At 42.6% G+C, this 15,520-nt stretch overlaps 1 protein-coding gene across 27 annotated transcripts in view; it reads right to left on the reverse strand.

Annotated features, from left to right (window-relative positions):
* The window catches only part of MICAL3 (microtubule associated monooxygenase, calponin and LIM domain containing 3), a 186,304-nt gene that overhangs the window by 102,603 nt on the left and 68,181 nt on the right, over positions 1 to 15,520 (reverse strand). For all 27 annotated transcript variants that reach the window (XM_035126938.2, XM_035126945.2, XM_035126940.2 and 24 more), the window contains exons 2-11: positions 13,162 to 13,550; positions 10,502 to 10,709; positions 9,416 to 9,532; positions 9,053 to 9,154; positions 7,913 to 8,068; positions 6,316 to 6,416; positions 4,825 to 5,082; positions 3,428 to 3,543; positions 1,040 to 1,166; positions 52 to 145 (exon numbers count right to left, since the gene is read on the reverse strand). In XM_035126938.2, the coding sequence (XP_034982829.2) occupies positions 52 to 145; positions 1,040 to 1,166; positions 3,428 to 3,543; positions 4,825 to 5,082; positions 6,316 to 6,416; positions 7,913 to 8,068; positions 9,053 to 9,154; positions 9,416 to 9,532; positions 10,502 to 10,709; positions 13,162 to 13,425 (1,543 nt within the window). In that variant the 5' untranslated portion in view covers positions 13,426 to 13,550. The remainder of the gene's footprint in view (positions 1 to 51; positions 146 to 1,039; positions 1,167 to 3,427; positions 3,544 to 4,824; positions 5,083 to 6,315; positions 6,417 to 7,912; positions 8,069 to 9,052; positions 9,155 to 9,415; positions 9,533 to 10,501; positions 10,710 to 13,161; positions 13,551 to 15,520) is intronic.

Raw genomic sequence — 15,520 nt, forward strand, 5'->3', positions numbered from 1 at the left:
AGGGGAGAGAAGGAAGTGCCACAAAAGGAATGGGGAAGAATGGGAGCTTACCATTCCGCGACAACTTTGGTGTCCTGGAGTTCACCAAATTCTCTATTTCCAGGTGAATGTCTTTCAAGTCTCCTGTGTCATACAAATGACGTACCTGTACCAGTTCAAAAAGATTTGATTATTATCTCAAGCTTCAAAGAAGAATGAAAAAAGTTAAGCATTCATTGAATGACACAGGTGTGAGTGAACTGTGTAAGTATCTGCAGAATAGACACTCTCACGACAACAGGGATGAGTACCCTCCAAATGCTGGATTCCAACTTCAGCCCCAACCAGAAAATCAATAGACAAGACTGGTGAGTGATGCAGACTAAAAACATCTGAAGGGCCACAGCTTCACCACCCTAATTTTAAAACATACCCAACGAAATGCAGAAATCAACATCCTTTAAAAGAGAGAGAAAACGAAAGAAATCAACATCCCTGATGGGATTCAAAGTCTGTATGACTTCTATTTCATGGCAAGCTTCTGTCTTGTAGCCATTATTTTCATGTTCTATATTGATTTTGTTTTATACTGGCTTTGTATTTTGTTCTTCTCCGCAATCAAAAAAAGCAATAAACAAACATAAATATGTAAAATAAATGAATAATAAGTTACAAAGTTAGGGTAACTTTGGACAATGGATTTCTGCCTGCTTCACTCGTCCTGCCTGTTGATTAATGATAGACAGATGGATATACAGATAAAAATCTACTTGGTTCACTATCCTCAAAGACTTAAAAGCCATCTCCTTTTCAACTTAGCAATTAAAAAAAATGGGATGCAATTCTACACAGAGAGATCGGAGTCCCATGCCCTACCACCGCATATTTCAGATCAGATCAGATCAAACCATAAGCAGCCTGCTCTTCCCAACAATTCCTCTTACATCTGACTCAAGGTACAGTAAACAGACAAGAAGAGATAAAGACAGCCACATCAAGGAGACACGGGACTCAAAGTGCATTTAAGCACACTGGAAGAGCCCAGGATTAAAGCAATTACCTGGGCTGGTCGCAGGAAGTTGACATTGATGTTTGGATACCGTGTGACAGGGTCAATGCAGTACTGGCTAAAGTTTTTGCTCACATTCTCAGGGGTGGTTTGAGGCAATAATCTATAGATGCTCTCCCTAGGAGAAAGAAGACAATGGCATTAGTACCGGTGACGTAAAAGAGTGTCTTCAAGGACATATGACGTTGCCCAGTCAACGCCTTTTCCAGCAGCCATCACTGAGTGAAATTATTTCACCCCACTTAACAATTGTTTGTCTTTGCCATCTATGGCAAACGGTTATCCTTTGTTGCTGCTTAAGACAATACCTAACTGTCCCATGCGCATGTGAAAAGCTAAAAGTGAGGTAATCTGTTCATTTTAACTGCTTTGTAAATGCAATGTCCTTTCTGTGAATATTTCAATGTACTCTGTCATTTAACTGATTATATTTAGGTTTCAAGCAATCCCTTCTGAGACAGTTGGCCAGAGCCCAGAAACTCAAGACTCACTTTTTCCATTCAATTAAAAAAGAAGAAGAAATATTTACCTTGTTTTAAGTAGGATAGTACAAAAGCAGCCGGCGTTTCTGATTCACCTAAGCGGTGGTTGCCTGACCACAAGTATGTGGAAATCTTCAAAAGATGCACCTTGCCATGCAGTAACAAACAAAACAAAGCAAAACCCAACTACCTGATTAACTTCACCCTGCATGCAATATTTGGGGCCTGTGTAATGCCTGAGCATTTTTGGAATGCTAGGAGGAGCTGACTGATGAGTAATGGCAGCATTCAAAGGCAGTTGGAAAAATCAGTTAGGAGAGTGAGTTGAGGGAATTAAGAGTGAGGGTGAGCAGTGAGGGGGGACAGCTTATGAGAAGGTTAGACAGAGAATAAAGGAATTAGCGATTAGCACAATAACATTGTTTAATTTCTTACAATTTCTCTTGTCTCTCCCATATGTATGAAGTAAACTTCTACCACAACCTTTGCCTGTGCCAGGGCATGACACCAGAGGTTAACAATGCTCTTATGCAACGGGATAAGGAATGAAATGTGACTCAGAAAAGAACAATTTTGAACTCAGAAGAACAATTTTCATCTTAATTACATTGCTGCTTGGCTTCAAAGCCTTTTAAGGTAGGTAGGCCCAGAAGAGCTCATTTGTCAACTGATCTGTCTTTAGAAGAGTGGGAGAAGCTGGCAGAAGATGAGTGTGGACCTCAATCTTATATTTACTAATTACACTTGAATTAGTGTTCTGCTTCCTAGTTCTTCCCACTATCTCCACACAAAAGGTTGCATATCATTAAGGACATCCTTCCTGCAAGTTGCTTGGATAAATTTTTACAATGTCCCTGTTCATGGCTCCTCATGTGTTATTCACTCAGGAAATGAGGACTAGTGATTAGAGCACCAATATCAGACATGGGATGAAATCCCTATGTTCTCCAAGAAAATTCTAAATACACTTAACCCCGGAGCAAGTGTCACAGTATTCACTGGGGCTTATTTCTGAGCAGACATGTACAGGACTGCAATGAGAGTCCAATTGGACAGGCCTCTCTCTCTCTCTCTCTCTCTCTCCATCTAATCTCTCTTGTAAAACCATTGCAAGTGTACATAAAGTAATCTCACTTAAACAACCCTGTGTTGCTTGCAGGAAGACAATGGTAAGAAAACTGCTCCACATTACTATTAAATCTGATTCTGCACACAAAGAGAAACTTCCTAATGTGTCTGGGTGGAATTACACAAATTCAGCAGATAAACACACAAAGAAAAGCACAGCAAAAAAGAGTGGGGAAACTGAAATGCAATCGGGCAAAAAAAGGTGCAGAATTAAGGTTGGTTCGTGCTTGCATAAAAATCACATGCTTTCTGCAGGTATATTAAGGAGCCACAGACACTTCCATTTTATGGCCCAGTTTGAACGTCACATTAAACCCTCATTTAAAACGAACTGTGGTTTAATGTGAACAAGCAGCATGCTAGTTTGCAATACTCAAAAGTTCCCTGAATGCTTCCCCTCTATGAACTCCTGCTGCTGCTGCTGCTGCTGCTGCTGCTGCTGCTGCTGCTGCTGCACAGGTGAAACAAACCAGAGTCCAGCTTGCCATGTCATCCGAATGAGGGCTCAGAGTTTGCTTGTTACAAACAAGCCATGAGTCGTATACCAAGAACTAAACTTGACTACTGCTTGTGGCCTGTTTGGGGGAAAACAAGCCTGTGTTTGGGATACACAACAAGCCACACTCTGGCTTATTTCATTTGAAGTACAGTAGCTGCAGGGAATTACAGTTTAAGGTGACATGTGAACCAGGCCACTCTCTCATCTGGAGAGAATTCACGTTTGTTCTCTACCCTCCGCACAGAGGGTACACACAGAAATTTTTTTTACCTCTCTGCAAGAACCTCCAAAGGACTTGTTCCCAGAGACCAGCTTCGTACCATCCAGGCGGAATCCATGGCAGCAAGGAAGCCCCTGGCAATTCCAGTTCCCATTGGCCAGAACGGCTTGAGGCAACCACAAAGAAGCATTGGGGGAGGAGGGGGAGGAAGAAGAAGAGAATAAACTTCCTAAGAAAACTGGAGAAGCTGACATATTGCAATGCTGCCTTAAGACCCGCACTCCCTCCAAGCCTCTGTAGGAGCAACATCTAATATGATGCCTGGGGGATTTCAATGCACCCTTATCCCCTGAGCTGCTACAGTAGTTTTCCAAAGCCAGATATGCCATTTAAGTCAATTACAGACAGCTAATTGTTTTTTGCTACCCAATTACAGGCTCTATAAACCATGCTTCTTTTCAAGTCATGGCAGAGCAATTGGGAGGTGGGAGCACTTCCAGCAGTTTTTCATCTGGTCTCTTTCGCATGTTGCATTTTTCAAGTCACTAGGACACTCCTGCAAGTCACACCCATGTCTGGATGTGCATATATATGTAAGCCCTACAACAACACTCCACTACTTCCATGTGAAGCCAGAGGCACAAGAGCTGCAGAAGAAGCAACACTGGCATGCATCAAAACATTCTGAACTGTGAGAAGGCTCACCTTTTATCATGCAAGTTATTTTTAAAATTTATTCAGTATATGTTTGTTTAATTGATGAGGATCCTGGAGAAAAAGCAGTGTGTTGATAGAGAGCAATTAATAGTCTACCCCTATTCAAATGAACTAGATAGTGATGGAAGTTGCCTTTTGATAGTCCTCCACACATTTACAGAAGAAAGCAATTCTTCTTTATGCACAGTCCCCTGCCCTACAAGATCACTGGGTGGTATTCAACACTAGTCCTACACAGTAGACCCACTGAAGTTAATGGATATGTCTAAGTTAGCATCATTAATTTCAAAGGGTCTGCTCTGAGTAGGATTTAATTGACTACCACCCACTGGATTTTCTCCAGTGGTGTCACACGGCTGGTGGTGCTGCCTCCCTCCGTCAGTGGAGAGGAGGTGAGCAACTTTCTTTGATTTCCCCTCCTGCCTACAGCCTCTGCATCCCAAAGTTTCTTTGGAGGGTTCCCAAACTCTCTGAAGCAGATACAGAGCATCAGCTAAGCAACACTGTTTGAAATAACCCATTGTTTTCAAATTCTGTTTTTCTCCACCCATTTATTTTTTCCCTCCAGATTATTATTTCTGCTCTGTTCAGTAGTAGTCCCCTCAACAAACACGGAAACAACTACATTAATAATACAAAACGTTGTTGACCGCCCTGAACATCTGTGATGGGAAAGGACATAAAAACAAAGCCGTTTGAAACAAGAAACAACCCATGTAAAAGAACAAACCTCTAACAGACTGTCCCCAACCAATGCCACTAGCAACTGATGGCCATTTACTTCTCGAACCATGGCTGCGTTCTCTGAGGCATACATGCAAGTGAAGTCAAACATGGCCACATCGGGCTGCCCATAGTGGTTGATAGCGAAGTCCAGCGATGGCAGTTGCTGATTGGTTGAGAAGTCAGCTGCTTCCCTGGCATAATTGAGCAAAGCTTCCTGATCCACATTCTCCCGCGAAAGAAGGAGCTCTGTATCTGCATAGTCCTGCAAGACCAAAAGAGAGAGAGAAAGGATCAGGGATTGTGCAATGCTCTGAAGGCATATAAGGCAACCCTAGCACTGAAACCAACCAGGCCTGGCATCACCAGCTAGCTGCCTAGACAGCAAGCCCCCTAGGAACCACTTCTAAGTTGTTCTAACTTCCTCAGCAGGAGAGAACAAGCATAACAATCAGACTTTGTTCAAGAATTGTGCAGGTGGACACGTTTGCAGCGCAGTGTGCCAATATTCAAGGGGAACTTTGGTACATCAGTGAAATGGATGAACTTTTCCATTGCAGATGTCCTGGGCCTCTGCCATCAGCCAGGAAAATAAAGATCACAGGGAAGATGCTCCCCTGGCCTCCTAGGAAGAACATCATGGCAAGGCGGAGATCAACCTGGCCACTTCCATTGACCAAGGAGCAGAAGGGAACCTGCTCTACCCATCCCTGCCAAAAATAACACTTGTAAGAGCTTCATAACTCAACAAGTAGTAGTGTCCAAGTTTGTATTCCCCCCCCTTCCCCCACAATCTTGTATTATGTGCTTTAGACTGTAAGCCTGAGAACTGGGACCATCTTATTAATTGTTTTAAGCCACTCTGGGAAGCTGTCAGCTGAAAATCAGAATAAAAAATACTTTAAGTAAAATAACGGAAAGGAATACTTATTTTCAGCTCCATAGCATCTTATTCACACAACAATATCAACTGCTCAATCCATATTCTGGTGGTTAAAAAACAACCCTTTGCTGCCACACTTTATATATCAAATAGCATAGGTGTATTTTTCCTGGATAGATGTTTATGCACAAAACAGCAGCTCCCAGCAGCTCATTTACTGAGTCAGTTCAGTTACACAGTGGTGAAACAAATATGTCAGAACACAAGAGCAAACTCTGCCACTACTGAGAATTAAATATACCAATTATGCTTGTCTTTCAAGATTACTCAAGGTCATATTAATATAAGGAGCAATTAGCTCTTGAATTTTGGTGACTGCTTCTGGGGGCACTTGGACCACTGAGTTACTTGTCAGTTTTCCATTTAATAATCTAATGGCCTCTTTGCTTCAAAATGACGCTATCAATAATCTGAGTCAAATCCTGTCCTAGAAGATTGATGTGATAGCCAACAGCAAGTCAGCAGAATAGTTAACAAACTTTAAAGTGCTTGAATGATGGTGCTACACCCCACACAGTGTACAAAGGTTTCAAAGAGACTTAACAGCACACTCACGTGCAATATCACTCCTTTTTCCAGTAAGCTCTGCTTTTTGGCAGTCATAACAAAGTAGTGGGTGTCGTCTTTGTAGTAGACAATGTTCTCCAGATCAATGCCTAAGTTGGAAGAAAAACAGACACAGAATCAAGCAGTGGAGGGGTAAATACAAGAGCACGTGACAGAATGCAGAATGTATTGCAAGGGGCCCTTCCGGTGATCTCACCTTACATGTCCTTGTAAGGTGGTCTAAGGAAGACACCTATAGGGAAAAACCAGCTCCAGACTACAAGATGCTCCCCATGCTACAACAAGGTGCCCAATAAGAAAAAGAAAAGGGCTTCTTCCTGGAGCTGGTGCCAACTACACAGATCTAGTTGATATGGACCCCTGAACACCTCATTTTCAAAACTCTAAAGGCACAAGATGCAAACTTCTGCCAAGCAGACTCCAAGGCATATACTGCTTTTGATCCAAACAGACAGGGCTTTCCCCCCCCTAGAAATGACTCACCATGAAATCATTACAGTAAGTGCCACACTTATTAACAACAACAAAAGCGGTGCTGGTACTGCATGCCTTTGAGTACCCCCTAAAAACCCCATTGCAACAGATGTAGCCCATAACTTGCAAGTTGTTCAGTGAAGAAGTAGTCCTGAATGAATGGCCTGTTCGGAAGCATCAGTAACACGGAACCAAACAGTGAAAAGGGTCCCACAAGACAACATGAAGCAGAGACCCACTTTAAATGTACATACAGCACTGTGGGACTGGCTGCAGTTGCCATAGCTGTTTCCATACTAAAAAAATTAAAAATAGTCGCACCTTAGAGACCAACTAAGTTTGTTCTGGGTATAAGCTTTCGTGTGCCTGCACACTTCTTTAGATACACTGAAACAGAAGTCACCAAACCCTTATATATAGTAGGAGGGTGGGGGGTGGGGTTTTTCTCAGAAGGGTAGTAGGAGATGGGTGATTGGCTCAATGGATATGGTAAACCTGTTGACGACTGTTAACAACTGCAATTAGTCCTACAGGAAAAAGCAAAGCATAGTATGCAATGACCAAAAATAGCTTCAGCATGTGTAATGAGACAAGAATCCAATATCTCTATTCAGACTAGGTCTCTCCATAGTTTTCAGTTTAGAAATAAGTTGTAATAATTTGTAATTGAGCAAGTTTCCACACTGGGAGAGAGAACATCTGAAGTGTTCCATCAAGTGGGTTGCTACGATGCTACAGTTAGGAAACATGCAGGTGACATAGCTCCCAAGTAGCTGCACACCACCGCTGTAGTTACTTAACCATGATGGCCCCACATAGAGTGTATCAAAATCAAAACGAGATTGTCATGAGAATCAAGCATAGTGAAAACATACCATAGGAATCCACTGTTGTTTCACCCTTTTAACAGGCAGAGAACATAAGCCAAGACCCAGAAACCACGCTATCTGCTCTATAAAGTGGGCAACTGAAACAATCCCATGTGTTCCTTGTGAAACCACGATTGGCGAGCAGCCATCCCCCAAGTAGTACAAAGAAAATGTGAAAACTGAAGAGATCAAATATGCATATTGAAAATGCCCTTTTTCGTCTTTGGACTATTTCTACAAACCTGTAGCTTCTCGTAGATCCTGGAAGAATTTCTGGTTGAATATAAAGGCCACACCACTTATCTCTTCAACTTTGGCTTCCGCTGTTGTATTGCGGTTGATGAAGTTTGCCGTAATGGCAATTGCCAGCTTGCCACGGAATTCTTTTCGTCGAAACCCTACAGAAGAGATAAGGGACAAAAAAAAAGGTTCAAAAGTCTCACTGTGACAACTAAAGTGCCAATTAAATAGGCTCAGGGCTGTCTTGATAATGGAAGTGTTGGCAATAGAAGCAGCGGCCGCATGGAGTAGTAGAAAAAAACTGGATTAAAAACAAGAGACCTGGACTTTTACTCAGCTGCCCAAAGACTGCATTGTTTCATTCACTAGAGTCAGCACCTACAGTAGTATATCTAACGTATTACTTATAATTAGGGGCAGATACATTCATTTCACTAAGTGCGCAATAAAACTTGTATATGGGCCTTTCACAGTCCATTCTGGGTATAGAACCATAAAAATGTAGAGTTGGAAGGGATGCCTGAGGGTCATCTAGTCCAGCCCCCTGCAATGCAGGAATCTCAACTAAAGCACCGACTAACTATGTAATGTATGTCCTCAAAGTTGCTTCCTATGTTACTTTCCCCTACTATAGTTGCAGACAATGTACCAGGTAGTAACTTAGTACAGTGGGAATACCGTGAACAAGCAAGGGGGTCATCTGCCCACATGAGGAGAACATTTCCACTCCCCGTCTGCCCTCAATCTCTGACTGGGTGCAAATGATGCTTTTGGGGAGACATGAAAGGGCAGCAAATTGTTAGTAGCTTAATTTGTCATTATTGTAGGATCTTTAGAAGTGCTTGTGGGATTTCTTGCCTCAGGTGGCCAAGCAACCTGACTACTCTTGGGTATTATGCATCTTGTCTTGGCGAGGGGCAGCATCAGCTGTTCTGCCTCAGGCAGCAAAATGTTTTGGACCAGCTCTACTTCTGCATAAAAAGTGCATGTTCCATCACTCAACCATGGTCCCCACATCCAACATAATTTATTTTAATAATGTGTCCTCCTGGAAGACTTGCAAGACAGTGGTTGGGGGTGCATAGCTGAGCAGAAACTAGAGGTGCTGACTCCACACTGCTATAAACACCAGTAGCAGCTACCTTCCAATGTGTTCCTCCTTCCATCTCCGCCAATGATCACATCAAACTCATATTCCGACACAGGATGAGTTTTCGGGTGAACTTGTGCACGCCAACCTATTCCTATGAATAAATTCTGCATGTTAATAACATTTTAGCACAACAATACCAGATAACATTTCACTGAGCCTAGCAAAACTGGTGTGGAAAGTTAACTGCACCTTAACTTGCCTCCCCCTGGGGTTTTCCCCATTATATGCATTACTGAAGCAGCCTGTGACACTTTGACAATGCAGGAACTAACTCTCAGTCGCCACCAGCAGAACAATACATGCCTTCCTCTTTACTCTTCCAGATCCTGCTGCTAATCCCAACTCTACTTACTCTCATTCTCCTGGTCCTCAGGAGGGTAGAGCAGCCCCTGAAATTCCACATTGACATGGATCTCAACACCCAGGATTAAGGAGACCTTCAAGAGTATCAGCTGGAGCTGACGAATACCTGCAAGACAGAGGGAGAGACAATGAAAATGACAAGTGGTGCTTAACGTGAAACCTGCTGATTGGCACTAACACATTACCAAGGCCTGCCACTAATGTTACCACCAATCCCCTCAAAAGAGCTTTGTAACCTAAAAATATAATCCAATAGTCAATGAAGTGACTGAAAGCAACCCTAGATGCTTCCCGGATGACTATCAGCAGCAAAACTCTAAAGATTAAAGCATCTGGATTGTGATCAAATGAGACTGTACAAAAGAAAGTGGATAGGAAATCAGAGGGTAAGAACTTTTTACTGTATTTTGCTATGGTGAACTTCTTTCCTGAACGTACTCGATCCAGTATGATCTTCTATTTTACCAGGGAGACTCATTAAAACATTTCTTCTCTCGTGTGGCAATAGTACCTCTCCCCACACAGGGAGCAACTGAAAAAAAACTCACCTTGTGGCAATTTATACAGCCATGCAAGTAACTACCCACACCTGTTTGCTAGAGACCTGTGATTATTATCTGTCAACAAAGACAGGCTGCTGCTCTTCATGAACTTACATGTGTTATCTGTGTACAGCTACGTACATTAGTTGCTGCTATATCAATATGTTAAAAGAAAAAGAAAAAATCAGGGACCAAAATCCTATGCAGACTTTCTTGGAAGTATGCCTGAATTAACTCAGTGGAATTTCTGAGAATACAAGTGCATGAAAGGATTTGAAGGGCTGCAGAAGGAGAACTCGCTATCTGGCAGGGAGACATGTTGCTGCCATACCCACCAACCTCAACTCTAGCCCCCTTCCTTCCTCCACCCCAAGCCTAAATATGAGAAAGCTAATAAATATTATTGTGGCAGGCAAGTAATTTTCTATGCCAAAATTATCCTGACCACAGCCATCTCAGGCACACACACCACCCTCCTCAGCCCCACCTAAGGATATATATAATTTGTGATAACCAAGAACGGTACCACTTACTGATATGGTCGATGGCTCCTGCACAGAATTTGCCATAGAATTTTTTGGCGCCAAGGCCCCGCAAGTCATGTATGGTAAATGGCCACAGATGCAGAACATTGTTGCGGGAGAAGGCATCACGCTTTTCTATCACCACCACCTTTGCTCCTAGAAAGGATAGGTCAATGGCTGTTCGAAGGCCACAGGGTCCAGCCCCAATGATGAGACACTGCAAAAGAGGCAACAGTTTTACACGTCTTTGTATGAAGACGATTTCAAAATTCGAACTTCCAAGTCTGGACAGGGGCAGGGGCGGGGAGGTTTATATGGCCTTTGTTCACTGAAATGCAACAAAATCCAGGAAGACATTGAAAGATACTCAAGTGCCCTTTCTACATTTCTGGCTATAGGACGATAACCACATTTTCAGTGGAAATACACAGGAGTGACACAAAGACAGTCTTCCTCATCGGGAATCACTTCAGATTTGTGTAAGGCAACGTCAAGTTTTCAGAATAACTGTAGTTTTTTCCTAGTATGAAATGGTTCCGCAGAATAAAACCAGGTTACCTGCAAGGCGGTATGCCTTAGAAAATACACACAAACCAGCTTACCGTTTTCCAAAGCAGCTTTTGTCTACGCAGGATTCAGCAAAAGCAGTGCTTGGATTCCTTACACATAATAGTTCCTCCGCTTCAGCATCTGACTCCACCATCATAATATTTAGACAGGGGCATGACTCAGAGGTGAAGCAGGCACTCTGCGTGCAGAAGGCCACAAATTCAATCCCTGCCACCTCCAATTAAAACTGTTCTGAGTAAGACCTCTACCAAAGTTCTGCTCAAATCTCAGAACAAGTTCACTTTCTAATTCCCCTCCATTCCCAAATCAGATTTATTAATACACCATTAAATGTATACCCCACTTTTCCTCTAGGTGCTCAAGCTGGTGTGTACACAGTCCCTTCGCTTTATCCTCATAACAACCGAGCGAAGTAGGTGAAGCTGACTGGCCCAAGGTCACCTGGTGAGCTTAATGGCTGAGTGGGGATTTGAAACTGGGTTTCCCAGTTGCAGACAAAACACTAAGCTGCTGCTATAGTTCATGACACCATCAAGAAACCACAGTAACTTCCCTAAACAGCCAATCTGGAATCCATGCCCACATTCTGAGCTGTGTTTGGGAGGGGAAGGTAGTCATGTTGCTGCCCCTGCAGAGATTCTATGCCAACTTCATTCCCTATTGTGCTAGTTTCTATTTACAGCAAATTTTCATACAGGGGAGTGTTAAGAAATGTGATCTGTGTATGCAATCTGAAATGGTACAACTGCCTCAAAGGTCTACCTCCTCTTTCAGCTGCATATGCAGACCAAGTGGGTTGCCCACTGTAAGTCCCTTTGTCCTCACCTAGCTCACAGTGTTGCAAAAATGATACGAAACAAAACAAACAAACAAAACCAGAACACCCACACGTTCAAACCCAAGACCTCTGAGCAGAATACAAATGAATATTCAAACAAGTAACAACTGAGTGCTGGTGACTGTTGCAATCCTGTCACCGGCATAGCAAATGGGGAAATCACTCAGCAGCTACAATGGGAATTCTTGCCTACTCCAAGAATTATATTAGGAAGTGATATCACTAAGCCACCAAACAGCCAGGATATAAAAGATAAAGCCAAAGCCAGGGTAGCAAAGATGAAGCCCAGGCAGTGTTAACACGAGATGGAGGCTGAAAAGCACACTGTGAACTGTGTTGATCTTTTAGAACATGCCGTTTCTGCAGATGGAACGGCCCAACTAAACACAGCTGCCAGCAGCTTCCAAGCCTTACAACATATTGCTAAATACAAGTTTTAAGTGGATTATTTATTGGTGGTATCTGTTTGTTTTGAAAAACCACCAAGGGTTAGCAGGTGATTTAGCTGACAAAATTGGGACTTTTAGAACAAGGAGATCAGCAATTTTAAGAAAGTAACTGGGAATTTAGATAGATTGTAACTGAAGTTTATACTTTTCATAAATAAAATCTGGTCATTAGAACTTGAAGAGGTTTTCATGAGGATCAGAATCAAATTTTGATATCAGGCAGGTTCCTTTGCTATATATTTTTTTCAGCACCTGCTAAAGGCGTTCTTATTTAGACAACGTGTTTTAAAAGTCTGTATGAGTTTTAATTTGCATTAGTCTATTCTATTGCAGTTTTAATTTTCTGCAGGTTTTAAATCATGGTTGTAATTTTTTAGTGATAATGTTTGAGGAGGAGATTCCCAAGACTTCCACACAAATCCAAAAGGAACCCTCCCACACGAGGCAACAAGTAATATTACTTAAACATGTAGTATAGTCGTATCAGCTGCAGTACTCTGTGTAGCCCAGCTGCACATTGCATTAAGATTATTGTTCAGCTTACTGTAGCAGAGATAAACAGCAAGAAAATACTAGCCAACAGCATGGAAAATACTAGCCAACATCACAAGCTCATCTACATGTAACTGCATACAGCTAAAGGCCATTTTCATATATGTTGTTGTTTAGTTGTGTCCGACTCTTTGTGACCCCATGGACCAGAGCACGCCGGGCACTCCTGTCTTCCACTGCCTCCCGCAGTTTGGTCAGACTCATATTTTCATATATACTGTACAGGTAAACCCAATGCAGCCCTGCTTGTCAATGCCCACCTTCGTGTTGGCGCATACTTTCCCCTTCTTGTAGTCCTTGTGGCAGCCTCTCTTATCCAACTTGGCCCAAAGGGCTTTGGCTTTCCAGTAATTAAGCTTGGACTTGAGCTTGTGGTAGAAAGTACGATAGTCTTTGGGCTTCAGCTCTAGAAAATCGCAGAGCTCCTGGAAGGCTTTGAGAGTCCCTTTGCAGGTCGAGGCCTGGACAAATCGGTCAAAGAGGACATGGGCCTGGTTCACCTTCTCATTACTCCTTTCCTCCATGCTTCCAGCTGAGCCGCTGGCCCTCCTTGGCGCATTGGCAGCTGCCCCCTTCCAGTCTGCCTGCCTTCTTGTCAGCTATTTCACTCATCGACAGTCGCTTGTTTTAATCCACAAACATTATTAACCTAGAAAAGCAAAAGACAGGTCAGTGAGTCCACAAAAACACATGTCACTGGTATGTAAAAAGTGGTGCAGCTTATGCCAGTTTACACAGATCTGTTTGACTCTGTCCAATGCAGAGAGCTTCTTGGAACTGAACAAGCACTGAGGCCCCATTCCTGATGGTTAGAAATTCTGCTCAACGTGCTGCCCCATCCTGGGTTTCACAAAGCATTGTCCACACAACTTTTCAAGCCTATCTTCAAAACCATAAAGGGTTAGCTATACAGTGGTACCTCAGGTTACAAACACTTCAGGTTACAAACTCCGCTAACCCGGAAGTAGTACCTTGGGTTGCAAACTTTGCCCCAGGATGAGAACGGAAATCGCACGGCGGCAGCAGGAGGCCCCATTAGCGAAAGCGCGCCTCAGGTTAAGAACGGTTTCGGGTTAAGAACGGACCTCCGGAACGAATTAAGTTCATAACCCGAGGCACCACTGTATTTCTCTGGATTCACAGTCAAACAGCATTCCCCCACCCACCCTCTCAATTACTCTGAAAGGATGGAAAGGTTTGACACATTCCATGTATCAAGGGTGAAAAGCAAAAGGGGTCTTGGGGGGTCAAATGTCCAAGCTCCACTTCCTTTGTTGCTATTTCTGTTGCCTTCCAACTCATGGAAGGAGACTGACTGAATCAGGAAGCCTTTTATATCCATGGAAGCTCCCCAGTATCAGGAAGTTTTTAATCTGTGAGGTTTTATTGTGTTTTTATATGTGCTAGAAGCCACCCAGAGTGGCTGGGGAAATCCAGCCAAATGGGCAGGGTATAAATATTATTATTATTATTATTATTATTATTATTATTATTATTATTATTATTACTATTATTTGTTCTGGAGCCCCAAAACATAAACCTAATTTCCATACAATGGGATGGTATAATTAACTTGGGCTTCCTGGTTTGTTTCTCCACTCATGTGAACACAGAAACATAGCAGGGGCAAATGAACTGAGTACAGAAGAAAGCTTGCTTATATTCTGTTTAGAATCATAGAGTTGGAAGAGACCACAAGGGCCATCCAGTCGAACCCCCTGCCAAGCAGGAAACACTATCAAAGCATTCCTGTTTTAATAAGCCAATATTTTATCATGCAAATTCAGCTTAGGAGTGAAAATTGAACAGTTTTCCTACAAGGATCTACAAGTGAGCTCATAGTTAATTTCCCCATCAAGGCTGGCTAAAAATCATCAGAATCTATAAAGCAAATGCTGAAGACAGAGCCCATGGGGTCGGCTTTGTCTTATCCAGGGCCCCAAATGCCTCTGATGTGAGCAAGTTTGCCATTGAGGTCTACCCTGCAAAATGGCTCTGAAATAAAACAATGTGCAATAATATTTACACGATACAAGTCATTAAAGCGATCCCATTTCCACTCCGAACTCCAAGCTCACGAAAACGTTCAAAACGTACTATTCTTTAAGCACCTCCCCCACACACAGCAAAAAGGGGGGGATTAAAGAAATAAAGAATTAATTTTATTTGTTTCCCTGATTTGTTTCGAAGTGTTCAAGCCACTGTTAAGTCCCAGTTTATCACTAGACATGATACATCCCTATGCCCTTTCAGTTTTCTAAGGAACAGAGAAGACTAGTAGGCCTTAAAGCAGAGATTAAAAATAACTCTCATAATTGTAACGTGAAACCAACAAACACAATGCCCCAGGAACAGGGTAGTGCTCAGATTTAACAAGATGGGAATGTTGGCACACCACTGATTTAACACTCATTCAACACAAGCTACAGCACCTGGAGAAGGACAAAGAATACTCATAAGAAGAGAACTACAGTGGTACCTCGGTTTATGAACACAATTGATTCTGGAAGTCTGTTCATAAACTGAAGCGTTCATAAACTGAAGCGAACTTTCCCATTGAAAGTAATGGAAAGTGGATTAATCCGTTCCAGACGGCCCGCGGAGTAACCGTTCATAAAC

The sequence above is a fragment of the Zootoca vivipara genome, chromosome 10, assembly GCF_963506605.1.
Source record: "Zootoca vivipara chromosome 10, rZooViv1.1, whole genome shotgun sequence".
Taxonomy (NCBI): Eukaryota; Metazoa; Chordata; class Lepidosauria; order Squamata; family Lacertidae; genus Zootoca; species Zootoca vivipara.